This window comes from Onychostruthus taczanowskii, unplaced genomic scaffold, assembly GCF_017590055.1.
Source record: "Onychostruthus taczanowskii isolate IOZ18803 unplaced genomic scaffold, ASM1759005v1 scaffold199, whole genome shotgun sequence".
NCBI lineage: Eukaryota > Metazoa > Chordata > Aves > Passeriformes > Passeridae > Onychostruthus > Onychostruthus taczanowskii.
Window position 1 is genome coordinate 300170 of NW_024499228.1, and position 26881 is coordinate 327050.

A 26881-nucleotide genomic window follows, 5' to 3' on the forward strand; every position below is an offset into this window, starting at 1 on the left:
TCTCCATGCCCAGGATTTGTGCCAGGGACAAGGGGACACTGAGCCTCCCCCAGGCAGCACCTGCTGCTCTGTTAAACATCACAGCCACAGTCATTCTGGGGCCAGAGCAGCAGCAAGTTCAGGCTGAGGAGAAAGTTCTTGTCAGAGCCCTTCCAGCTCGCAACAGTGCTCCCAGTAACACCCAGAAGGTCACAGTGCGGTTGCCAGGTGAAGAATCATTTGCACCTGGTGGGTTTGATGCCTTAGGACTTTAGCTTTTATATTTTTCATATATATTTTAATCCTGCAGTTCTTACTGTATAACTCTAAACTCCATATACAGTGTTAGCTACTGCTTTCCCATTTTGGTCAGACAAAACAATTCCTCTCCAGGCCTGGGAATCGAGGACACCTCACTGCCTCAGGCCCTGAGAACTGTAGACAAAAGTGAGTTTGGGGGCAGCAAACCTGGGGTAAATTATTTCATTACCTGAAGCTGTAACTGGAATATTACCCCCCCCCCAATATGCAAATGGACCAAATTTATAAAACTATGAAAACCGTCACCTGTCATCCATTTTTTGAGTGCAGCCCCTGGGGTGGGGGCTTTGTCTGCCTGAGATGTACCTGAAGGCCCTTCAATAAATATAACTGCTTTTAATTCCCTTAATTTTGTCTGGCCTCTGTTTTTACCTCTGTTTTTAGGTAGCCCCAGAAAAGGCATCAGGTTAATACAATGCTTATTTTTAAAAACCCATGCTATTAAAAGCCTATACTTTTTCTGTAGGAAGAAGAGCTGGAAAGCAACCAGCCCAGCTGTGCCAACTTCTACCAGTTCAGGTGTGACTTTGGAGTTGCCAACCACCAGAGACCACCAAAGAGACCCCCCAGGACAGAAGAACATGTGCAGAAAGGGAGATTATGTTAATGATTTTGGGGAATGATTTTTGATTCTCATATGTATGTTGTCGAAGAAGGGAGAGGCGACACCAGATGGTCATCAGCAAACTCTCAGTTTAATGATAATCATACACTTGGTTAAATACAATACTTAATTAGTACATGCATAGTGCAAAACTGTAGCTCTTCATTGGTTAATGTGTTATTTGCGTCATTACATCATCTGAAGGTCTCTTCTGCATTTTTGTGATTTTAGAGCTAACTCTCAGTCCCTAATTCTGCAACTTATTGATACAGTCTTACCGAGACTTCCCCTTCTGAAGGACACCCTGTCCTTCAAGATATCATTAGCCTCCTTTCCCATCTAGTTTTATCAGGCCAATTTGACTGTGTCCTTTCTCATCAAGCCATTCCTGCACAAAACTCTCTACATTTCCCCCGTTTTCTTTTTGTGCCAAAAGCATGGAATGCCACATCTTGCTAATTGTCTTTTCAATAAAGTTTTGCAAACATGCTATTACCCAGGTAATAACAAGGCTAAGCACAAAAACAATCCCAAAATTATTGAAATATACTTAACAATCATGCGCACCCAGCCAGTCAAACCCAGGCTTTTTAACCAACCCTCAAGGCTCCATCCATCTTCTTCACGCAGTTCATGCAACTTGTTCTGCATCTCCAGAAGATCCCCGAAAGAGAATTCTGTCCTCTGTACTGATTTTTGTCATGTTGGCTTTAATTAAAGCCAGAGTCTATTGGACTTCAGTTTTCTCCATCAATCAGTCACAAAAAGCATTTCCACCTAACACATGGTATATTCTAACATTAGGAAATCATGGTTTTGTTTCACGTGCAGATTTGCAGTAAAGGCTTTGCTCTAGAGGATCCTCTCCAGATGACATTTCCAGGCTTGCCAGCTGGATCGAGTCAAAGTTCATCATCTGCTACTTAAACCTGGGGCAGCCTGGTGCTCTGACAGACCTGCACAGATCCCCAGTATGCCCATGCAGGCCATCTAGCCAGACCCATCTATCCTGGCAGCTTTTGTCTGGCACCAATCCTTGCATTTATTGAATTTTGGACAGGCAGTCTGCATTTTGGTTGTGTGCTAGTAGGCAATAATGACAGTTTCTTTCAGAGGAAGGGGAAAGCACCACAGATCCACTGTCTGAGGTTCACAGGACAGAAGGCCCATGAGATGTCACATCAATCCAGACCTGTCTGGCAGTTTATTTTTGCACAAATTCTTTCATGAATTGAAGTTTGGAGAGGTGTAAGAACCTGATAACAACAGACAGTCTTCAAAAAGTGCTTCGTTATTATGTCAGCTTATTTATTCCACACTCTCCAGTCTGGGCCCTCTCACAGTGAAGTCAGAAGCCTCTGCCCTTTGCCTGCACGTGGATGCACTGCACAGGAGTTCCTAGTTGTCAGGAGTGGCTCTCCAGTCCTTGGCTGTGACAGGGGCTCCCCAGCTAATGTGAGAATCTGGGTGATGGTAAAGTATTAGGATAACTGGTGATGTATCTTTCTTAACCACTATGGCATTCTTTTGTCATATTGATCAGGTGCAGTGCTGAGCTGCTTATTTTGTAATTCTTTGCTGGTTTAAATTGTAATAAATTACATAATTCACTGGCAAAACAGCCAGGCAGCCACACACTGGAAATACAAACATTTACAGCACCGATTTTTACCAGGAAAACTGCATGTAACCACTCAATTTATCTCTCTTCTGGAACGTGTGTCTTTTAATCACGTGCCTGGGCAGGGTGTACCTTCTTGCCAGAGCTGTCCCTGCACCCCCATATGATAAAACAAAAGAGCACAATAATGATGCCTGGATTACCAATATACTGACACTGGACAGGAAAGGTGGAGAGCAGCTGCATATGCTCTGGTTCCAGCAACCACACCCTGGCAAAGGGTGCACAGGCACCTAGTCTGTGGGCTGAACTGGCTGCAGCAACCTTTGCCATCACATAAGTGCAGGCGCATTACTTATACCCTAACAGTTGGGGTAAAATATAGTGTATTTTAGCTACTTTTGTTTATCCTCTGTTTTGAGAAGTGTATTATATTTGAAAGTGAATTTCTGTGTAGAGATAACAAGTGTTATCAGAGACTTGCATGCACTTCTCACAGACATGCTTGAGCTCCCTGTTACAGGACAGATCACAAAAAGCACAGAGAGGAGATCACAGCATTATGTTTCCTCTCCCCCGTTCAGCTGAGAAGGGCAGTGATAGAGTAGCTTTGGTGGGTACTTGGAACCAGCCAGGGCCAAATCACAAGAGGGACCCTGTGACACTGTGGTGCCTCGTGGTGCCAAGGGGCCATTATGACACTGTGGGGACACCTGGAACCAACCCTGTGACACTGTGGGGCCTTATGGGAACAGAGGGCAATTATTGAGGGCACATGGAACCAAGGGGACCCCACTACACTGCAGGTCCTTATGGAAACAAGTAATCCTTGTGAACCTGAGGGGGCTCATGCACAAGGGCCATTGTGACTCTGTGGGGGCACACAGAACCAAGGGGCTATTGTGACACTGCAGGATGCCATGAGACAAAGAGTCTCTCTGGGGCTTCTTGGTGCCCAGGGGCCATTGTGACACCGTAAGGCCACGTTGGACCCAGTGCCCACTGGCCTTTGTAACCAAAACATGTGAATGTAAACATGGGGCCGAGGAGCCCCTGTGACACCGCAGGGCCTCATGGAACCAAGTGGACACGGTGACACTGTGGGCCCTCATCGTGAGCAGTCTCTTGTGATAGTTGTGTGCATCTACAGGGAGGCAAACCAGAGGAGCCTAAGCCTGATGATCCCAAATAAGCCCATCTTCACATGAGCATGTCTCTGAGAGCAGTGCTCCATATTCCCTCTGCTCTCCAGGGCACTTCCATCTTTTGATGCCAATTAATCTGGTAGCTGACACCACTGGGCAGGGCCCCCATGGCCTCAGCCTGACCCCAGACTGGGCCCAATTCTCACTCATTTCCGCCAAAAAGTCTCACCAGCAGCAGGCACTTGGTCCTCACAGTACACAAACACACAGACACACAGTGAAACTGGGAATACACAGAGAGCAAACATTGAAGAAGATTGAGTAGGACAGGGCAGACTGTGGTGATCAGGTACCAGGATCAGCCAAGAAAGTCCACTGAGCAGCCTCTTTTCACCATACGGTCAGAGAGAATGGATTGGAAGATCTCTGCTCTCATCTGGCCGCCCCTGCAATGAGCAGGCACATCTTTCACCAGATCAGGTTACTCAGAGCCCTGTCCCACCTGACCTTCACTGCTTATGGGAATGGCACATGCACACCACCCTGGGAACTTGTTAACACAGCAATTACCAATCACACTTGTTACCACAGCAACTATCAACTTAGGACTCCTTCCTAAGTGTGGTGCCACAGCAAGCAACACTTGAACAAGTTGTGATGCTCAGTTGCCATGGAAACCAGCACCAGGAACCCCTCCCCATTCCTATGGGCTTGTGCCATGTAATTCTGGAGCTGTGATGTTACCATGACAAACATCAGCCAAATGCCATGGCAACCAGACATGGAAATGCTGGTTGCCATGGCATTTGGCTGAAATGCCAGGGACTATTTCCATGGTAACCACCACTTGGGGATGGCTGTCATGGCAACCATCATGGATACGCTGCCAGGGACTGTTGCCCTGGACATTTCACTGAGACCTGTTGCCTTGGTTGGCTGCCACCACAACCATTTCAGGTCCTGTTGCCAAGGCTGGTTGCCATGACAACCATCATGGCAGTTGCCATGGCAGTTGTCATGACAACCTACCCAGAGACCACCCCCATTGCTGCAATTTCCTTGGCAACCATCAATAAACCAATTGCCAGGGACTTGCACGAATCATTTGCCATGGAAACTACCCCACAAAGCTATTGAAAGGTAAGTGCCATTGATGCCTCAGGTTTTAGCTTTTATATTTTTCAGATTCTGTTCTGCTTTAGTGTGTAAGTCTAGGCTTCATATTAGGGGATAATAAGCTCTCTTCACAGAGTAGGGAGACAAAACAATTCCTTCTCTAGCTGAGGACCAAGGACAAATGATCCAGATCTCAGGCCCAGGAGCATAAACAACAGTGGACCAAAGACAGAAAACAAGAAGGATGAGACTTAATGGGCTAAAGCTGTAATTGGACAATTAGCTCCAATATGCTAATGGACGAAAACTTATAAAAGTGTGAGACCCCCTGACCTGTTGTCCATTCTGTGGCCATTTTGGGTTGTGCTGCCCAAGGTGGATCCATTGAGGCCTCTTAATAAATACCTACTTTATTCTTTAGCTCCATCCAGTCTCTGTTCCAGGTCAGCCTTCACAAGGGATCAGTTTTTGGCGACCCCAAAGGTACACAAAGCACCTGGGAAACCCCTGGACCAGAGCCAGAGGAACATCCAGCTCTAGCCCCCATCCCCCTCACTCCTGTGGCACTCCCGGGGGGCCCAGCTGCAGTCCAGAGGGTGTTGGAGCCCCAGAATCTCAGGAGCTGACACGTGTGAGCAGATAAAGGGGTGTTCTCCCCCACGGGGTGCTCCAGCAAACTGGGCATGAGGCCAGAGAAGGAGACACGGAGAGATGTAGCTGTGCATTATTGCCATGGCAACAAGGAGGGGGACCCTCAGTCCATTCACAAAATCAGGCACAGAAACGGGCAGATACAGATTTTACACCCTTCCCTGCTGTTTGCATTTTCTGCAAGCTTTCTGGAGTGTTGCTGGCAATATTTTTGTACTTTTTCAGGTGATTTACACACCACCTCACAGGACACATTCACGGTATCAGGAGAATTATGTGACATACCATGGATTCATGTCCCTGGAAAATACCAAGATTCTAATTGATTAGTTACTGTTTAAGTCTAGAAGTGGGCAGTACAAACTTCAATTTTTCACTTCCAAGTGCTCATGGGGAAAGCACAGCATATTTTTCCAGATCTTTGCACAATATTTGTTAGCTACATACAATAACAAATCTCATTTACATCACTGCTCAACAGCTCAACATAAGGAACCCAAACTACAAGCCTATCCATAAGACTACACAAAAAGAATGCAACAAATATGTTTTGCTTCCCACTTCAGCTGAATTTGGGATTTTTGATTTTTCATTTAAGACGTACTTGCAATTTTCTTGTTATCTCTAGGCTCTGAAGTAGAGTTTGTCATTGTTGTGAAACCAAGATTAATCAAGGATTAATACAGAAATGGATGTTCTGATCTATCCTTACACTTCTGCTGGTCCCTAGGAAGGCTGGTGGGTGGTTTCTGTCTGTGTTCAAATATTTAAAGCAACAACATCTAGTCCCACACTTCGTATTTCAGACAAACAATTTAATGGCATCTTAACATTGTTTTCACAGTCTTTTAACATGCACATTTTACTCCTTATGAAGCTGAAATCTTTTTAAATACAAGTAATTCTACTGAAATTTTAGAAGTTTCAAAACACTTTCAACATACTGAAAACAAAACAGTCTAAAAAGACAGGTCTAACAGCCATTAAAATGCAGGAAAAAGCAAGAGGACTTCAGGTAAAAGTACATACATTTAACAGCTACATTTCTTCCACTAAGTACTTATGTGTTAAGAAAAACGGAGTAAATTTAAAAGAACAGAAGTTCTTTAAAATCAGAATTTCTAATGCCAGAAACAGCTTTGAAACAACTTTCTATTTAGTTATATTTATTTCAAAATTTAACATTGGCTAATTTGTGTCCCAACATTTTGAAGCACAAGGGAGGAAAGGTGGAAAATGCTCTGCAGGGGGACGTATTTATAGATCCATAAAGTTTATACGTGTAAAGGAATTAACATAGTATTAAACACACTGAGTATGACAGAAACATGCAACAAAGTACTAACTCTGAGAGAAAAACAACCCTGTGGTGGCACCAGGAAGCAATGCCAGGGCACTGGGTATTTCTGCATTTTAAGCAAAGAACTTCACAACTTCTTTAATTTTTCTTTTCCTGTCCATTTTGGAAACTGCAGTCCACCCCGCCTCACGCATTCTCCTCATGGTTTTGAGTTTCAGTGCAGAGCCTGGAGATTTCACACTGGATGGAGCTGGTGTCTAGGAAGGAAAATAAAACATCCACTAGTTTCTGTAAATAATCTGATTAACTGTTTGGTTTAATCTTATGAAAGGCTAACATACCTTTCTGGGTGCCGTGGAATGTAACTCTGAAGCTTGTGGATAATCTTTGTACAAATTTTTAAAAATTTCTTCTTCTGAGACTATGCTCTAATAAATCAAAAAGTTACTTAGTCACGCTATATTAAAAAAAATACTTTTTCTTTCCCCCTAAGGATATTAAACTATGAAAAAAATAAAGATGTAATTATGAGGCATAACAGTTCAATAAAAAGAGTGTTAATTATGTACATACAGCTGCAATTCCACAAAGAACCAATAAAGTAAAAATATACACATAAATATTGCCATGAATGTGGAAGCCCAAACTCTTTATCTTCATTCTTAGACACAGCAGTGAGCACAAAAAGCTGCTCAGCACACGATTTGTTCTCTGACTCTTACCAGAAGGTCAGTGTGCTCAGAGCTGTCTGACTGAGTATCCAGCGGGAGAAGTACTTTCTGCTTTTTCCTTGTGCTCTGCTCTGAAGGCAGGTTTGTGCTTCTTCCACTTTGCATTTTATCTGTTGGAGGAGTCTTGATAATATATGTCTGGGAAAAAAAAAATGTTTATATTTTTAGATTATATTTTACAGGGTAAGTATGGAATCGAAACCCAAACTCATGACCCAGTTTACAGTGTGAGTGTCCAAGAAGACACCTGAGAGACATGGTAGAATTATTATCTTTCCATCCAAACATGAAGCAAAGACCCAAACAAAGTGGGGTGGGGTGGAAATATAATTTTTATATTATTTTTGGTTGCCAAAAGAGGAGAATGAACGGGAAGCTATGGAAGAGCTGAGTTTCATGGCACATTGTATTTAAGTTCTTCATGCTTATCTGCAGAAATTCAGGTTATTCTGAACTGTAGCCACTACATGTGGACTATATCAAACATCTAAGAAAATGGAAACAAACAAAACTGCAGGAAAAGGCTTTCAGAGAAAGACTGATAGCTATATCAAGATTGGTGTTACTTAAAATAGTCTTTTCACTAGAAGTTAAACTGAGAAGCTTTGCAGTGGTCCAGTGCAATCCTTTTTTAGAAAAATGGTGCTGGATTCTATTGTTCCATGAAAACCACAAGTAAACTCCTGACAGGGAAGAAGAGTAAGTTCTGCAGTCAGGACTACTTTGATACTTTGACAATTTTTACAGCTGTATAAGATTTTTCTCTTCCATAGAGAAAAAGTGCCTTTACAAAGGGACACTTTTAAGACTAAGTAAAACAATTCTAGAGACATAAAGCAACAACTGAGCAAGAAAAACTACACACTGGGAGCCCTTCCAGAAACTGCTGTCAAATATCTCCATGGAATGGCATGACCCTTTAAAATCCCTTCTTATCCCAGGGGAGAAAAAAAAAAAAAAAAAAAAAAAAAAAAAAAAAAAAAGCATCTACAGAGAAGTAAGGAATACAGGCAGAAAAATCCAACAAGAACAATTTACTGTTAGGTGTTACAAAACTTCAATGCTGGACTGCCCAAGGGGCTTCCTGTGCAGGTACTGAAGGAAACATTTTTTATTTTCCACTATGCTGACTTCTGTACGAATATAATTTGGAGACTTTCTATTTTTTACATGAATAGATTCACTGTATAGATCTAAACAAGGTTTAGGAACATAAGTTTGTATTTTCTATAATTTAAAAAGTTTTAAGTCAAAAACATTCTAATGTCTTTTATTGAATGCAAATAAATTACCATGGCACTTCAATCTATTCTACACATATAAATCCTACCAAATTCTAAAATAAATTAAAAAGTTAAAGTTACCTTGTATTTCTTTTCACTTTCAGGAATCACGTTGCGAGAGTGCTCTTTTACAGGATTCTCCTAAAAAAGAGTTATGTGATAGGAAGTAAATATTTATTTGAATTCCGTTTTTAAAAATCTTCTTGGTGTAATTACAGAACACAGTATATAATCGCAGACTGTTACAAAGTTCACACAAATATATGACCAGATTTAGTACAACCTCAGCACTCAAAAGTCACTGGTTTTGAATTCAGTTTCATTTCTTACACAACTTCTCCCACAGCACAGGCCCAGGCCACACCTCTCACCCACACTGGTCAGTTAATAAAAAACTGCACCTTTCCTTCAGTTCCTGCTTTCAGTTGTTCCTTAAGGGATGACAGTTCACTTTTCAAGCATGACAGCTCATTTTCCTAAAAGCCATTAAATAAAGGACAGGGTTAACTATGCACAACCCGGAAAAAAGAAAACAGTCCCAAGTGAGACAGTAATTAATAGGGATACTCATTAGATACAAAAGATAATTCTATCTGCTTTTCAACCCTGTAATATTTGAAGCTTTGCTTTACCTTGTTTAAAAAAGACTGAAGTACTGTAAGAAATGGGTACTTGATCAGAAGAGTTCAAGGTAATACCTTAAAACACTTGGGAGAATGGGGGTGAGAGGGCACAATCTAACTAAAACAAAAGTTTCCTATTTAAAGTGTGAAGAACATGACACACCATCCAGAAGAGCAGACACAAACACACTGCTACTCCAATTGATTTTTAGAAACATTTGGAGAATTTAGTGCCCAGAATAAGATCTGCTGCAGCAGGTTGGGTGGGACTGCCACTCGTAAAAATTAAAACCACACTGGAAAAGTTCACAGAGAACTGTCTCTGGTGGGAAAGACCCCAGAGCACAGCAAGAAAGAGAAACTCTCTAAGTGAACAGAAAAAAGATTTTTAGCAGTCACAAACTGACTGAAGATCACATCTTTTTATCTCTCTGCGCTGTCGGTGGGCAAGAGGGAGGGATTGGGAAAAAAGGTGTTTTAAAGGTTTATTTTAATTCTCATTACCCATTTTTAATTCTATTAATAATAATTATTTTGGTACCATTTAAGTTTGAATCTGCTTTACCCTCAAAGTGTTTTTCTCCTAATCCTTATCTCATGAGTCCTTGAATGTTTCTTTCCCCTCCTCTGCTCAACTATAGCAGAGAAAAATGAGTGAATGTTTTTTTTGTGCATGCCTGGCACTTAGCCAGTATAAAACCACTACACAAGGACATCAGCCCCCTCACTGAATTATTTAACATTGGAAAATACTCCTTACCATTGCTCTTTCTGATGATAACTGCTTTTGGTATTTCATTTTATATACTTTTAACTCTGCATCTTTTTCTTCAACCATTTTATCATATTCATTCTGTGTTAAAAAAACCAAATCAACAACAAACTCAAAACATGTGACTAAATGTTACAATTATAGAGCTATCCAGTCTTAAAACATCAGTAATTTTTCCAAAGCAGGCTTTTAAGATTCAGAAAGAAAAGATTCATTGGTGCTTCTGCAGAAACTGTAGCTTGATTAAAGTACTATTTTGTGGACTGGCAGAGAGTGCTTTATTTCTATGCAGCAATATGTGTTCAGCACCTAAGAGCCAGCTGTGCTATCTTTATTAATGGTATCTGCTAAAGATATTGCAAAATAGAGTAACAGAAAGGTAAACTAAAATGTGGCAAGCTAAACTGCTGACAGTCACGAAGTAATCTTCTCAGAGAAAGAGGCCGAACTGATAACTGAAAAATACTGCATTCAGATGGTATCAAAGGAAGTCTGAATTAAAAAAAAAATCTAAAAATCCTAGAAGTTTAGATGAATGGAATTTATCTGCCCCTAGGAATCTTTTCAAAATCTTCAAATTAATTTGATTTTAGATGATGCAAAGTCAAGCATGTGTTCAGCTTCCTTTTCCCAGATTCAGGCCTTTTTCTGGTTTTGAAAGGTTATTAACATGGTATCACACATTACAAATCACAGCAATCAGTAAAATCTCTTACCTTGTGCTTTTCCATAAGTGCCATCATTTCAGTTATCTTATGCTGACATCGGATATCAGTTTCTCTCTGTATCATTGCTGTTTCATCACAAATCAACCTCATCTTTTCTATCTGTTAGTAAGAAATTGCATTTCATTCATAAACATAACAATGTATTTTTTTAAAACCTTAATTTAATTTCTTCTTCACCCTGTGCATATAAAGCATGTAGTCCCATTTGGGCTTCATTTGCTTTTTAAGATCCATTTCAAATCCCACATCTTTTATGCAGATTTTTAAAATGGGCAAGATCAAAGGTAGATCCATGGCAGGCAAGTTTACTTCAAACCAAAAGGCCATTTCAAGCACTCTGCCCTAGTGCTAAACATTTCTTAGAACTACCATCAAAAAAATGTGTGGGCAGAAAATACCAATATGGGAGAAGTTATAATCTAATTTAACTATGCTGACTTTATACCAAGGGCAGAATTTCTTTGAACTATATCTTGAAATAAAGAATTTTTAACGGAGTTCTTATTTTCAAAGACAAATCCAAATACTTCAACTTAACCACCTAATATACTAAAGCTTTGCTCACAGGCATAAACAAGTTCCATTTATGTTGACAATACTGAAATGTAAGAGCAAGGACTTCAGCCAATAAAGCTTCATAAAAACATTTCAAATTAAAAAAAATAAGTTGCAGTAAAAATTAACACCTCTCACCTCTTCACGAAGTTTATTTTCATTTACTTTTTTTGTTTCTATGTCTTTTTGATAGATGTCAACTGCTTCTTTATGTTGCTTGTTCATATTTTCCATCTCTAACTGCAATTTATTCACCTTTTGAGAGTGCAGAATTGCTGCTGTTATTTGTTTAGGAATTACTATGTTAATGATTTTTTTCTTACCTCGTATTTTTGAGCAGAAACACACTGTTACTTTCCAGGTATATGATTAAAGTCTTTCCTATTTAAAAGTTCAGCTTTTTTTCTTTTTTTATAAAGAAAATACTCAAAGAAACAATGGCAACAGCACAATGGGGAAGCAATGGGGAAGACTGCCCTAAGCAGTCACCCTAAATGCCTCGGAAAAAAACAAATACAGATGGAGATTTTACTCCCTCTCCTGTAAATCTATATAAGATTTTCACAGGTTTTATAGCACATTTTTCTCCCAGCTGTACATTTTGATTACAGTTTCTCCTTTTAAGATTATCATATGAATATCCTCAAAAAAGTCCACTTTTCTCCAAGTGCAGTACCCAAAGCTGGACACAATATTCCCATCAGAGGGACTGCCACTGCAGAACACATTTAAAGAACAGCCTAAAGTGAGTAACATATATATATGTCTTTTAAATGTTTTTCTGTTACAATGAGGTTGCTGAACCCTATCCATTATCAACAAAAGAAAAAAAAAAAAAAAGGAACAGATTAGAAACATAATTAATTGCAATGTGAAGTCCATCTCTTAAATGTCCAACAGTTGGTGCCCAATGATTAAAAATGGAAGGATCTTCTAAAAACTATGAGCTCATTCCTGCAAAGTCTGTATCCCAGATCCAAAAACCAGTTCAGAATGTATTTAACAAGCATTATCATTACTTACACTGGGACTTAAAAACAGTCATCTTAAAAACCTCATCTTCTACATGATGTTATTTAAACCTACCTTCCCTTCATAAGTATTGGTTTTCTTGCTTTCTGCAGTCATTTTCTTTTTCAGCATCTTATTCTGTTGAAATAAAACAAAACAAGCACTGTACTGTAATAAGTGAATGGAATTATATAATGGTTTAACTGCATCAACAATGTCAGAATCTTCAAAATTCCAGCCTTCATCAGGCAAATAACTCTCTGTTGTGCAGCTCAGGTTCCAGAACAATTCTACAAACAAAAGACTGCTCAACTAATTACTGTGATAATTACTGTTTCTTCATGACCTTAAGAAAGGCTCCTCCTGAGCAACAGCAGGGAATAACAAATGAGGTGCAGAATGGGAATTAAAACTAAGATGCTGCTGACAGAAGGTGAAGATGTCATGACAAAAAATACAAGTTATCTATTTTTACAGTGAAGTTACTACAATTTGTGTGAGTGCAGAATTCTTTTCTACTAGCTGTAACTGAGATACTTATTACAAGTACATAAATAATACTATGCACTAAATGAAAAAAAGTAGATGTTTATTAAAGACATTATTTTTGTAATTGCTTTTTTCAAATTAAGGCTCATTTAACTAATCAAATGATTCCAAAGATGACTCCCTAATTTGCTCAGGGTTAGGATAAGAAAGGAAAATTTTTAAATTACATAGGTGTATCTAAAGATATCACAGCAGACACAAATCTGCTGAAAAGTCAACCCAAAATACAATGTGTTTATGTATTTGTGACATTTAAAATCTCTACACACCTCCTGCTCCAACTCTTCAATGTATTTGGTTTTATTTTCCACCTGTTTCTTTAAATTATTAATCTGAAAGAGATATTTCAAACACTAATTAGTAAGTTCTAAAAATGACTCCCTGTATTAGCAATTCCTGTAAATGTTCTCAAACATGCACTTGCACCAGTCTGGTTTATTCCAATGGGACTGAAACACAAGCTGACATGTTAGAGTGATTGGAGTTTTAGCTATAAAGTACTACAAGATGTTAATTAATAGCAATAAAGCAGTCCCTTAGTGGTTATAGAGTTAAGAAAGAAGGAGAAAAAACCCCCAGTATCTTCACAATTTAAAAAATACACTTCTATGAAGTTCCCTACATCCACGAAAAAATTAATTTTCCCAATTATTTTCTAGAATCTTCAACGGCTTTTCCTTTCTTGAAATTTCATTTTCAGTACTCTTAACCTGAAATTACAATTGTAAAATTTGACTTTTACAATGAAATTTTGAAATCCATTCTAATGCTAAAAACCCCAGACTGCTTTGAAACAACAGCAAGAAAGTAAAACTGTTTGAATCTATTTAAGCTAAAACTCACACTACACATAAAAAGCTAATCCAGAGCCCATCCATCACTGAGTGGGCGTATGAAAAAACAGAAAAGCAGGTTCTCTGTTTCCTTGAAAACAAACAAATCTTTAATATTAAACTTCCCAGCAAAGAGTAAACACCCCAATGACTGTGCTTCTCTTTTAAAATAATAAAGCTCAGCATGTGGACACACAATGTCACAATTGGCAGCAGGTGTGAAAGAAGAAAGCCTCTGGCAGAGATCACATCCCCCAGGCAGAGCTTTGCAAAAAAATCCCAACAAAGGTTTCACATTTAGTGCTGTCCTACAGGTTATGTAGCATATTTTCATGACACATGATGTGACATACGTTTTCTTCTTTTTCATCCAGTGTACTTTTAATCTCTTCACCTGTCTTTGCCATTTTCTCCTTCAAAGACTCCAGTTCATTTCTAAGTGCCAAATTAACAAGCATTAGTAAATATTTACTTATTGCCTTTAACTTATTTTCAGTACTTCTAATAAACCCATATTTTATTTTCTAAAAAGAGCTGCTAATGTCGATGGGAACTTCATAAGCTGTTCAATGAAAATGCTCTTAAAATGAAGCAACACGCCTAGGAAGTCAATATGTGAACTGTCTATACTTTTTTTAAGTAGGAAAAGATGTTCCAGCTAACCTAAGGAAAATACATCCTAACCTGGAATATTGTAATGCAGCTATGAAGCATGGGAGGTTGCCTATCTACTGAACTGATGATACAGAGACTTCTGCAGACAGTAACACTTATCCAGTTTTGCCTTGTCACATTTAATCCACAACCTTGAATTTCCATTTTAATTTCCTTCACCTAAGACGTTTAACAAGACAGCTCTTTCTATGTAATACAAAATGATGACAAACATTGTTCCTGTAGCAATTGGTATTTCTAATCTGAGAAAATCTACTTGGCCAACAGCAACTCTGAACAGTTTCTGTTTAGCTATATAATCTAGAAAAACATTAATCAAAAAAATCCCAGAAAACACTATATGAACACAACTAACTATTTGAGTCTACTTCCTTTAACAATATCAGATATTAATATTTGTTTCTACTTGCCTTAGCTGGCTATTTGCTTCTTCTAGGTTCCCAACTAACTGCTTTGTATTTTCATCTTTTTTCTTACTATCCTGAATAAAGACCTGTGTCAGCAAAAAAATAAAATTCAAAGTGACTTCTTAAAAAATTCAGACATCCAAAGCACACTGACCTGCCTTATTCACAAGTGTAAATACACTTCCTTTCCAATTCCAACACAAAAAACAGCTCAGGTACTCTACAGAACCAAGTCATGTTGCAGCTCATCATCTAATTTGTAAAACTGAGTAATTTGTAAAATTTAGTATTGTCCTTTCAAAAAAGCTGGAAGTTTACAACTTGCCTCTTGTTGTTCTTGCAGTTTCTTGAGTTCTGCAGCCACAGCATTTTTCTCTTGTTCTGTTTGTTCTTGGTGTAGTGAAAGCTTATTGAGATACACTGTTAGTTGTTCATTCTTTAACCTAATTTAAAACAAATGGCCAAGATGAATAAGAACATGCATTTTGAAATCTCATTTTAAATTAAATATATCCATTATCAAGTGTTATTCCATGATGAAAAAAGTCCAGGCCTTTATCTACAAATATAAGCTTTGCAGCAAAGTCAGAGGGATATAAAAAGGTGACAGAAGAAGGAAAGAAAACCAGAGTAAACTTTTATATAAATATAATGGTTAGTGAAGATGATGCAGTTCAACACAAGATTAACAACAAATGCAGAAGCTTTCTCTTCTTGTTAAATAAGTCAAAGAGATATGGAACAACTACATATGCCATAGAATACATACAAACAGAGAAAGTGTAATTTAGAAATGTAAGTATATAATTAATGTCATACTATGTGGTTCAAAACTTTCATTAGAAAATAATCATAGTTCATTTCACTGTGTGTTAAAGCAACTTCTATATTACACCAAAAATAATTAAATACTATATTTTCAAAATACTCATACGCCTCTTGTTCAAGATCTGTTTTCAGAGTCACAAGCTGTTTTAAATAATCTTGTTCCTTTTCAGTTGTACTAGTAAGCTGTGCTTTCAAATCATGGTTTTCTTTCTGCAAAATGAAAAGGAGGAATTTTGAGTATACATGTGCAAACTACAACTCATGGAGGTTATCAGACATGAACTAAGAGCACAAGGCTTTCAGAAGAACCAAACAATATCCATGTCATGGATTATCTGTATTATCTGCATGTAAAGATATTATTATATTATTATTATCTGTATTATCTGTATGTATAGACTGTATCTTTACATATCTCTTGTGGGATATGGAAGTGGTGTGAGATAGTGAATTCTGACACCAGTGCTGTTAATGTCCCCTGCTGTGAGTTTAATTACCTAGTCTGCAAAACTAAATTAGATTCCTTGGGCATGATTTTAAATAAAGACATTTGCTTCTGACTTTTAAGCTTTTGCATTCATCTAAATAAAAAAAAAAAAAAGACTAAATAAACATCAGAGAATTCCAGTTCTATACAACAGAATAGAAAGGCAATCAACAGGGCTGTGTCTTCATCCTTAGTACAGCTACTGTAGGAGGGCAAGGGGCAACAGTCAGGCTCCTCTAAACAGGAGGATGGAGGATCTCCTGCTGTCACTGTTAGGAGCAGAGCAGTTCAGGGTGGGACACTGCTCTGGGTGCTATTTCTTATGCATAAACTCATGTACAAGTCATGATGTGTAACTTCACTATTTATAGAAACATGTTACTATTGCCCTACTTCAGGCCTCTCTCATTTGGAGAGCATTTTCATTTCTCTCTCTAAATTTTTTTCACTCTGCAAATGTTCTACAGTAGCCTCAAGATCCTTCTTCAGTAAAAGTCCTCCAATTTGCCCATTTTAGTAAATGAAACTCGTTCAGACCACTCAATGCACAGATTATAACAACAAGCAGACACGCTAAAATGCACACCTGATTTCACACTATCTTAACTTTAGTTGATATGGATTCTTGTTAGACTTGTAAATATAAAATCATAATGAAAAAAAAAATCTCTATTAAGAGTGTACTTCATACAGCTTAGACTTCTGTGACAGAAAATGGGCCTGTGTCACAGCACAGTAGGGTTCACAGAGGCCAGAGCTAATTACCTTCCTGTAACTAAGAAAAAATGGAAAAACTTTTTATCCAGAGGGAGTGGTATTTGAATGGGCATAAACAAAGAAGGAAATAACAAAAAACCTTGACAAGGAAAACCAAAACATGGGAGACAAGAAAAAACAAAGCACAAGAGACAAGAAAAACAGTGGCAATAAAGAAGTTCTTCAAAGAAAACAATGAAATTGTATGTGAGAAAGTTTAGTAGAAATGTTAAGGTAGACTCGACTGTGTTTATTTATGGCATTTAAGATACTTATAAAGCAAGAGGAATTTCAAATGCCATGAGATTAATAAAATGAACATTTACCAGAGTTGCTGACAGCTCTTCAAGTTGCAGTTCTTGATCACATTTTACTTTAGTTATCTCTTCTACAGGACATGTAATGCAAAATTAATGGAACAGAAATAATTTTTCATATTTAGCAGGCAGTATAAAACATTTACCCTTTTGCAATACCCAGTTCTCAAAACTTGTTGGATTAAGTTAAGAAACTGAAAAGCTAATTTATGACTTAATCTAAATGTAGACTTGAAAAAATGATTCAGACATTAGCAAATCTGTATCTGAAGAGAAACTAAATATTTATCTTAAATAAAATTTAGAGTCTATTATGTTTTCCACAATTATAGCTTCAAATAAACCATGGACTGTAAGACTAGAGTATTCCCCAAGTATTGATGCATCTGCATTGTTCCAGAAAAAAAAATCTGAACTGCTGAAGGTATCACATGGATATGCTGAAAAAAGAAAGCAGTTGTTACTAATTTCCAAATGTTTTCTATGTGCACATTCACAACGCTGGTACTTTTTGCAAGTTGTGTTTGGTGTGGAACTCCCACAGGTCTCATCTTGCCTCGTTCTAGACAAGCATTAGCAGTTCCCTCTTGAACACTTCTCTACTGCCCTCAGCTCAGATGGACACATCCAATTGCATTTCTCATCTGTCAGATGAGATCTGGGGCCACGTGCTGCACAGCAGGAAAACCATCCTGAATGCAGATCTCTTACTCTGGGGACTAAGGAGCACATCCCTAGAAACCACATGATACCAAAGCAGTATTGAAAGACAACCCCTGCCAGCATCATTCCACTTCTAGCATGGGGAGGGTCTACAGAAACCTTAATGGGAGGGTTTTATCTCTACAAGCTACAGAAGTCACTCCTGGCACCTGCAGTGCTACTGGTCTTAGCTGGAAACCAGAATTACTTCCATAAGAATTCATGCATGAATGGTCTTACTATTGCAGCTCTGCACAGTACTGCCCTTTGGCTATTGCCAGTACCAATGACCCTCAAAGAAAAGGGAGTCAGCTGAGTAAAAATAAATTTAAGCATTCCTGACAGGTACAGGTACTGTAAAATCATTTCTTCAACTACTAGAGACAGTCCATTTCCAGAAAACAGCAGAAATTTATTACAGCCTAGCTCATTTTCTGCCTTTCTCCAAGCCTTACCCAGTTCAGCAGATTTATTTTGGAGCTCCAAGGCAAGCAGCTTTGAATCATCTTCAGATTTCTTTAGTCTAAGAAAATGATAATTTTAAAATCCCAAATGTATAGTACAAAGCACTGCATTTGAAACTTAAAGGACAATAAGACAAAGTCTTAGCACAAGCACTTTAAGAACATTTACCTTTCAACAGGCAGATGATATATCTGCCTGCAACACATATCAAATTTCACTCTTACAACTTCAGAACAGTAGACACAAAAGCAAACAAACATATACTTACAGAAATCTGCATTTCTTAAAGACAGAATTATGAAAGTTGGAGGGAGCAAAAATTTACTCTTTATAGACCAGTATCAACTATCACAAATAAAAAAAATTACATTAAATTCTCTGCATTTAGACCACTGTGTCAAAAAACCTCCAAATTTCAGCTTCATTTCCAATTGTTCTTGATTTTGTCATAGACTGCAACCTGTAAGATCACTCTTCTAATTTAAACTCATTAATTTACCTATTTTGCTCTTCTTGCAGCGAGCTTTTCAAATTGGCATTAGAAGTCTCAAACTCCTCTGTCACGGCTGCAAACAAAGCCTTTATTTTTTTACATTCTTCCTCCTGTTCTTCCTTTTCTCTGGTAACCTGAATTAATGTTTTCACTGTAGTCTGGAACTCGGTTTCTAAGGTCTTTTGAGTAACCTTCAAAACATGATATAATTTCTGAACATGTTTTGCAACAAACAGATACAGCTGTTTCATATCTAAAGTATCCATAATTATTTATGTAAATACTCATCTAGTCTATTTATAATGTAAAACTATAAGCAAGGTGTACCTCTGCCTTTTGCAATGAAATTTTAGCCTCTTCCAGCTCTGCCCTCAAATGTTCTTTACTGACCTGGGATTCCTTTAACATTTCTTCACCATGTACTAAACAAAAAAAAAAAAATGTTTATATCTTTTAAAATAGGATAGTTCATAAAAAATGCTGTTAAAATTGAAAATTACATACATCTAAAGAATTTAACAAAGGTCAATATTACTGACATCATATATTATAAAATAATATATAAAATTTGAATATAGATGGCTTAAAAATATTGAAAATCAAGTTCTGAAAAGTAAGTTGCCTCAGTGACATCTGCCTGACTGTAAATTTGCAAAACTGAAGCAACATATTTTTCCCTGGCAATTTTCAAAAGCTCTCACTGCTTGACTCACCCTAAAAACTACCCTGCCAGTCCTGATCCCACGTGAGCAGCTTCTGTCCCAAACAAAAATAGGGCATTCAAGGCCCCAAAATTCTGCTGCCAACCAGCAACAGAATAAGACTATCATGACCCTATTTTCTATGCTTCTATAAACAATTACATTTAAACACAGCAGGCAGAACTCTTACATTTTGCTTCTATTAAGTCAGCAATCTTATTTTGTGACGTCTGCAGCTGAGCCTTGATGTCTTTTATTACATCCTCTTTTTCATCTCTCTGTATGGTAAGAGCTGAAATCTAGCAAAATGCAAGAAATATCATAATGAAGTCTGGAAAAAGGACAGATATTAATTTCATTTGTATCCCAGGTATGATAAGCAGACATTTTGCTGTCATTCAAGTTAGATTAGACAGATAGACAGACAGACAGACAGATAGATAGATAGATAGATAGACAGATAGATAATATTTGGCTAGATATAATCTTAGCCAAATATTGGTCAAGTCACATTACTCTAAACAAAAAAGTTCTGCAATTCAAAATCAAACCATGAATTCCAGCAGACTAAAGGTACTGAAACATCACTAAACTTAGCAAAATTTGACTTAAATGCAGCTTCAGATGTTATTTTGTCTTTTTTACTAGCATCCAGAAACACTTATTGGCTCTTGCATTTCCCCTTTAGTCACAAATAAAGCTCTACATATTAGATGGTAAAACTGAGCAAACCTGCTTTTCCTTTTGACTGACTTCCAGTTTGTATTCTTTTTCAAACTTGTCCATTTTTTCTGCTTCTTCTTTTACTTTCAAGATACAGTAATATCCATAGTTAACATTCTAGCTGAAATATACTCAAAGTTCAATACAACTTCCAGTTTAAGACTGCTTGTAATTGTACAGCTGTACAATTTGTTTCCCTAGAGTAATTGTGGAGGCCGTGTTTGATTTTATAATCAAAATATCTTTTTTTGCCAGCTTTCCACAGAGTAAGTCCATTACTCCATGTTTGTTATAAGAAACTAATCAAAAAGAGCATGTAAAAATGAAACAGGAACATAGTAGGCTATACATATAGAGAGAGAGCATTTAGCTAAAGTTTCTGTAGCTATACACTAGTGCATTTCCATTTAAATAAGCAAACTACATGAAATAAGTATTGATCTCTAGACTATACTTCACAGACAAAACTTAAGTGACTATTTGAAAAATAAAGTTCCAAATTTGGCCCAGTGGAACAACAATAGAGGGGGCCAGGCAGTGAACAAAAGCAGCATGAATGAAAGAAGGGTCCCAGTGTCCCAGTGTGACCTGCTCACCATTCGAGCACTTCACATCTGTCTGCCCTGATACTGCATGTGTAATACAAGCTATGAAGCACAAAATTGTTGAGCCAGCTGCATAAACACAATACACAGAATTCTCACGTTTGAAACTCATTTCCAATCTGTCGTTCTCTGATTGCACACGAAGCTCTTCAAATGCCACTGTCATTCTCTAGAAACAAAATTTAATATTTGAAGTTCAGTACTGGAAACCCTGGAACTTCTCCATGGGCTGCTGCCCACCTCAACCATTCTGAGAAACCACCAGGTAGGTGAAACAGAGTCCAAAAAGAAGACAGAAGTTCTGGCAGTCACCCAGCTCTAAGCACGTATCACATGGATCTACATCCACGCGCCACTGCGCTTTCTCCATTGAATGTGCTTTATATCACACAAAAATAATTCTTGAAAAGGGATTGAAAACCAGACTTCCTGCATCACACACAACATGATGGATACAAATAGTATCTCAACATGTAACTCAGCTCAGCATATGCACGTAACTCACATTTCCATTCCTTTCACCAAGCTTGGTCACTTACTTCTATGTTGCTTTGAAGTTCCTCATACAATTGGATTGTTTCTTCTTTTTCCTGTTCATCTATCAAAGCAAGAACGTACAAGAAAGTTTTTCTTTTGAAAAAGAATACTAGCTATCCAAGTCATAATACTTAATCAGCATAATGAATAAAAAAAGGAATTATCAGCTCCAATCTTATTAAATAAGTAATTATGAAACATGGTGCCAAAAGTTACAGAATCTAGGGAAAATGTGTATTTCATTGAAACATTAAGCAAGCTCAGCTTTTAAATTTCCTTCCCAATATATTTTTCCTGTGAAAAGTGTAATTCTGGGTCAGTTTATGCAACCATATTAATTATTATAGTATTAATGCTGTGGAATAAAAATGTATATAAACTGTTAGTATTTGATAAGCTGTAATATAGGGTTTAGCACTGAATTTCTTCCTATCAGCAGATACCTATAACCACAGAACTGTCATTATAAAATTGCAACAACACTCCATGTCCATATTTTCCTTCTTTCCTTTCACTTTTGTAATTGATACTATTTTTCCCTAAGAAAGCAATTAAAAAGAAAATAGTAAGAAACACAGCTATTAAAAAAGAACAGTACATCTATACACAAGTGTTTCTAGAATTAAGGCTAAACAGAAATAGGCACTTCTTAAGTATCCAGGATCAAGTCAGTAAAATTCTAATGATTATAACAACAATTCTAAATTGCATGTAAAGTAAAATTCCCAATCAAGAACATGTTTTAAAACCTCAAGAACTTAAGCTTCATTAAGTTATCCAGCTGTCTTGGCTTGTTCAGTTTCACGAGAAGAATTGTAGTTACTCATTATACCTTTTTTCCCCACAAATGTGTGATGGCTGAAAACAGGAACTGCCAGCTCTGGAAATTTGTTACAGTGCTGGGAATTTAGAGTAGATTCTACTGCCTAAAAACAGGCATGAAGTGTCGCTTCAAATCTCTTAATATATTCACAGTATCTGGATGGGACTGAAAACCTTCAATGGGCTGACCAGACTTGAGGAGACCTGCCCTGCTCTGGAGTGGCTGTCAGTGGCTAATCAGGGGTGCTGGCACTGCCTCAAACCTGTATCACTGTTTAGGCACCCAAATAGCTCCCAGGCAAAAACTTTCACTGACTTCAAGAGTCCTCTGGATTTAGCATAACAAATCATATGTCTGTTAGACCTGTGGCTTCACTTCCAATTTTGTGAGCCACTTAAAATTCATTTCTCATTCTAAGAGCCACATCCAGTCGATCTCAACTGGAGAACTTATCTGAACAGCACGAGAACTTTCTTCTTTCTTCTGTTCATGAATTTAGAGCTAGCTAGAAGTACATTTACTCTCATAAATAAAAAATAAAAAAAGCATTTACATTTGCTTGTCTTCTCTGTGAAGTGAGTGCAGGTTTCCTTGAGCAGATTACACAGATGCCTTGAAGCAGCAGCTCTAAAGGAGGGAAAAACACCATGATTACACAGGAGTGCACAGTACTTTGTGTACCTAAAGAGTAACAATGTAAATGACCTTTAAAATTTAACAGCTATATAAAACTGCCCACATGAAAACTGATTATTTTCACCACAAAAATATATACTTGGTTCTATTACTCACTCTTTCAAGAGATCTTTATTTTCACATATCTCATCTTCCAGTTTCAAGTGGAGTTTTTCATTTTCAAACTAATTTCATAGGGAACAAATGCAAAAAGACACTGTTATTGAAAAATATATTAGAAATGCACTTCAACTTCTCAAATCCCTCATGAAAAAGTAATTTCGAGCATCAGTAGAGAGAAGTCTGTTTTATCTGGTATTACATGCTGACTCATCTTTTGCATGAAACATGTAATAATTAATGAACAATAATTTACCAGCAACCGAGACACTTACAGGTATATTCTTCATACACATCTCACACAGGACAGGTACCTGCAACTTCTCAAAATAATCATTTTCTCAAGGCACAAACCAAACTGCAACAGTCTTTAATATTTAATTGTATCAATAATACTGTCCCTACTGAATCAGGAAGCACTTAACTTCATCTATTCAATGTATACATCTATACAATACTGGCCTGCAGTTCTTGAATGGCTTTATTCTGTGCTTCAACAATCTTTCTAACTTCTTGGAGTTTTCTTTCTTTCTGGTTTAGTTCTGATTCCACAGTCAGTTTCCACTGCTTAATCTTCTCAGCTTCTTTGTAGAGTTTTGAGAACAATTCATTCATTGTTTCTGTATTCTATTAAAACAGGTTCCACAATTTAATCTCAAATACTATCTAATTAATACTGTTGTAGATAACATATTTATCTCCAAGAAACATCACAAGAGTAATATTTTTCCAAAGATGCCGATATAAGATTATATGATCAGGAGCCAAAGTTTAAATCTTTGTGCAGCCTCTATGTACGTATCAAAAGGCATTACGGAGCACATAGGAGAAACAAATACAATGAAATATCCCAAACCACCTTCAGACACCACCAAATAGATGATCTTAAAAGACATGCATAACTGCAGTCCACCAAAATCAATAAAAGTTGTGCTAGAATTATCAGTGAAGCCAAAATTCCTTCTAGCAGGTTCTTCGCGCCCTTTCTGTCCTCTCCTTCTGACAGACACTGCTGAGTTAAGTAAAAGCAGCTTCGGAGACTTTGCCCAAGAGTGATACTGCCATCAACACACACGGGCAGGGAGGAGAACCACCACCCTTGTGCCCTTAGGGCACTTTGAAAGCGTCCTGCAAGCAGTGCTGGGCCGGTGATCAAGGCAGGTAAGAGCAACACACGAGCCCAAAGGGCGTTCAGTCCGCGTACAGCACCCCCAAACACCATCCTTGTTTTGGCTGCATCACAGTCTTGTTACAGTCCCGATGGTACTTTAATGGCTTAGGATTAATAAAGTCTAGTCGTCAGGGATATGAAAATCAGCAGGGATATGAAAATCAAAAGTTTTCTTTTGTGGCAGCAAACAGTATTTTGTAGCTGCACAGTACAGAAGCTATTGCAAAAAAAAATGAGGTTTACTGAGTTGTGCTAAAGCAGAAATATGCTGCTAAAGACGCTGCGAAAAGAATCCAGTGCTTGAGGAAACCAAAGAATTCATTGTTTTACAGATAAAGTAAAGCCAGACAAGGCATTTGGGATTACCTACTTCAGCTTTCCACAGAATACTCTGACTTCAACCCCTCTGCCCCTCAATAGAATATTCAGACCAGTTTCACAAGGATACTTAAGTGTTTAAATCTGACTCTAATTAAAGCTCCTAGACTTCACAGGCACTTCAAAGAAAAAAACAACAACGCTGCAATCACCTTAATTTTTAAATATTTGTTTCCAGTCATGTTCACTAAATCACAAATATATCCTCTAAGTTATTCAGCTTTAAACAGGAGACAGAACACATTACTCCCTTTTGACTACTTCCTTTAGCCCTGAAATATCTACTGAATAATGCATTAGGCACCGTTTGGGAACAAATTCAAAAGACCCCAAGGAATTAGACATGCAGAGTTGATACTTAGCTGACCTCTTCATGTACTTCAGAGCAAAGTTTTACTTGCTGTGAAATTGTATCTGAAACATGAAGAGATTTTGATGAATGTATTTCTAAAAAAACTATCAGTGAAGCTGTATTTAACAGTTACAGATATGAAACTGTGAGACTACTCATGAAAATTAAATCTTGACAATATATAAAAATCTAAAAAACATGCATGGCAAATATTTTAATCCTACCTGAATCAGTGATTTCACCACGGTTTGACACATCGAATGGCAGCTTAAAATCACCATCTGAGCATTTGTTAAAACCCTGCACAAATTTAAAAATTAATTTCTTATGAGTAGATTTGTAAAGAAGAATTACAAAATCCAGGAAAAAAAATCCCTACAAATGATGTGAAAATAGAATTTTTCATTACTAAAACAGCTGCCTACAATTTTCATTGGTAATGACTTTGGAACTCGCTTGCCTCTTACTTCACAGTGGTTTATCGAACTGTTGGTCTCCTGCAGTTTGCTTTATAGGCTGTGGCCAAAGGGGAAGCTTTCAATGCAGGGAACTCAGCGGCTCCTGTCTGTCTGGGCACTGGTGCATGGTAAACGACTCAAGGAGAAGACCAGTAGTTGATATTTCTTTTTTGCTTTACTTCCAAGGGCAATTCTAAGTTCTAAACCATATCTGATTATGTTTCAGCATTAAAAATACCCTTTTACAAGGTTTTTAAGTCACAGAAGTTCATCCTGTAAACAGCTAACTCATCTGCTGTCAGAATATCCCGTTTGAATCTCGACATATTTCATAAGGAGCTTCGACATGAAAAAATAACTTGTTGAATTTCCATAACTCAGTGTGGAGACAGAACATTTTCATTGTACACTTGATCCAGTGAGACCAAGACATCAACGCCAGTGTGAGCATCTGAGGGGGGCCCTGCTCGCTCTCTGTGCTGAATTACCCGTATGAAACGTGGACTTAAAACACAGAGCAGGTGCTGGAGAAGATGATTCCCTTCAGTTTTGACAGAAAATAACAACAAAAGTCTTTGAAATTCGAACCGAAGATGTCTGTGCATATGCCAGTCTAGGCATATGCACAGAAATGCGCCCAGCGCAGGAGCCGTCCTGCTCCATGCAGGGGCAGGGGTGTGGGTGTGTGTGGGTGTGTGTGTGTGCACGCTCCAGCTCGGGGCTCTGCCGGGACACTCCCCGGGCACAGCACTGTCCCCGTGTCCCCGGGAAGGGACCCTGCGCTTTCCCCCTCCCCCTCCTCAGCCACGGCCTCCAGAGCACCCCAGCCCGAGGGGGCGGCCGGGGAGGGGGGGGGCGTGTGCCGCCCTCAGCGGCCCCGCGGCCGAGCGCTCACCTGGGATCTGCCCGCAGGCACCTGCCCACCGCCCAGGCGCGGCGGCATGAACAATTTAAACCGGTTTTCCTTCTCCATGGCTCCGATAAAAGGGCGGGCGGTCGGGCCCCAGCGTCGGCAGCTCCCGGCGGGCGCGAAGGGCGGGAAGCTGCAGCGGCCCCTCAGCGCGGGGGCGGGGGCGCCGCCTAGCGGAGCTCGCGGGGCCCGCCCCGGGCCCGGCCCGGCCGGACGGAGCGGCGGCCGCGGGGCCATCGGGACCATCGGCGGGGCTCGCTCGTCGCCGTGGACGCCAAAGAGGTCTCAGGGCAGCCCGGGGGGCCGGGCGGGTTGGGGATGTCGCCGTGGTCGCCGGCCGGGAGGAGCACAGAGGGACCTTCGCCGTCGCAGGGAAAGCGGGAGAGGTCTGAGGGAACGGGGGGTCCGGCGGGGAAGGGAGGTCCCGCCTGTAGAGGGAATAACTGGGGAGCCCAGTCCTCCTGTGACCCCCGTGT

General features: G+C 38.8%; 1 protein-coding gene across 1 annotated transcript; it reads right to left on the minus strand.

The window, feature by feature from the left end:
- Window positions 1-6850: 6850 nt before the first annotated feature.
- Window positions 6851-26468, minus strand: SYCP1 (synaptonemal complex protein 1). Its single transcript, XM_041402426.1, is given in 31 exon segments — window positions 6851-6994; window positions 7079-7165; window positions 7460-7606; window positions 8833-8892; window positions 9153-9227; window positions 10135-10227; window positions 10863-10973; window positions 11568-11684; window positions 12516-12578; window positions 13259-13323; window positions 13639-13699; window positions 14176-14257; window positions 14908-14978; window positions 15230-15347; window positions 15839-15942; window positions 16613-16716; window positions 16985-16994; window positions 17296-17363; window positions 18450-18517; window positions 18959-19143; window positions 19280-19374; window positions 19844-19952; window positions 20386-20459; window positions 21081-21150; window positions 21521-21579; window positions 22895-22968; window positions 23134-23201; window positions 23599-23763; window positions 25053-25099; window positions 25262-25337; window positions 26385-26468. Coding segments are annotated over 31 exon segments (2754 nt in total).
- Between the last annotated feature and the right edge of the window lie 413 nt (window positions 26469-26881).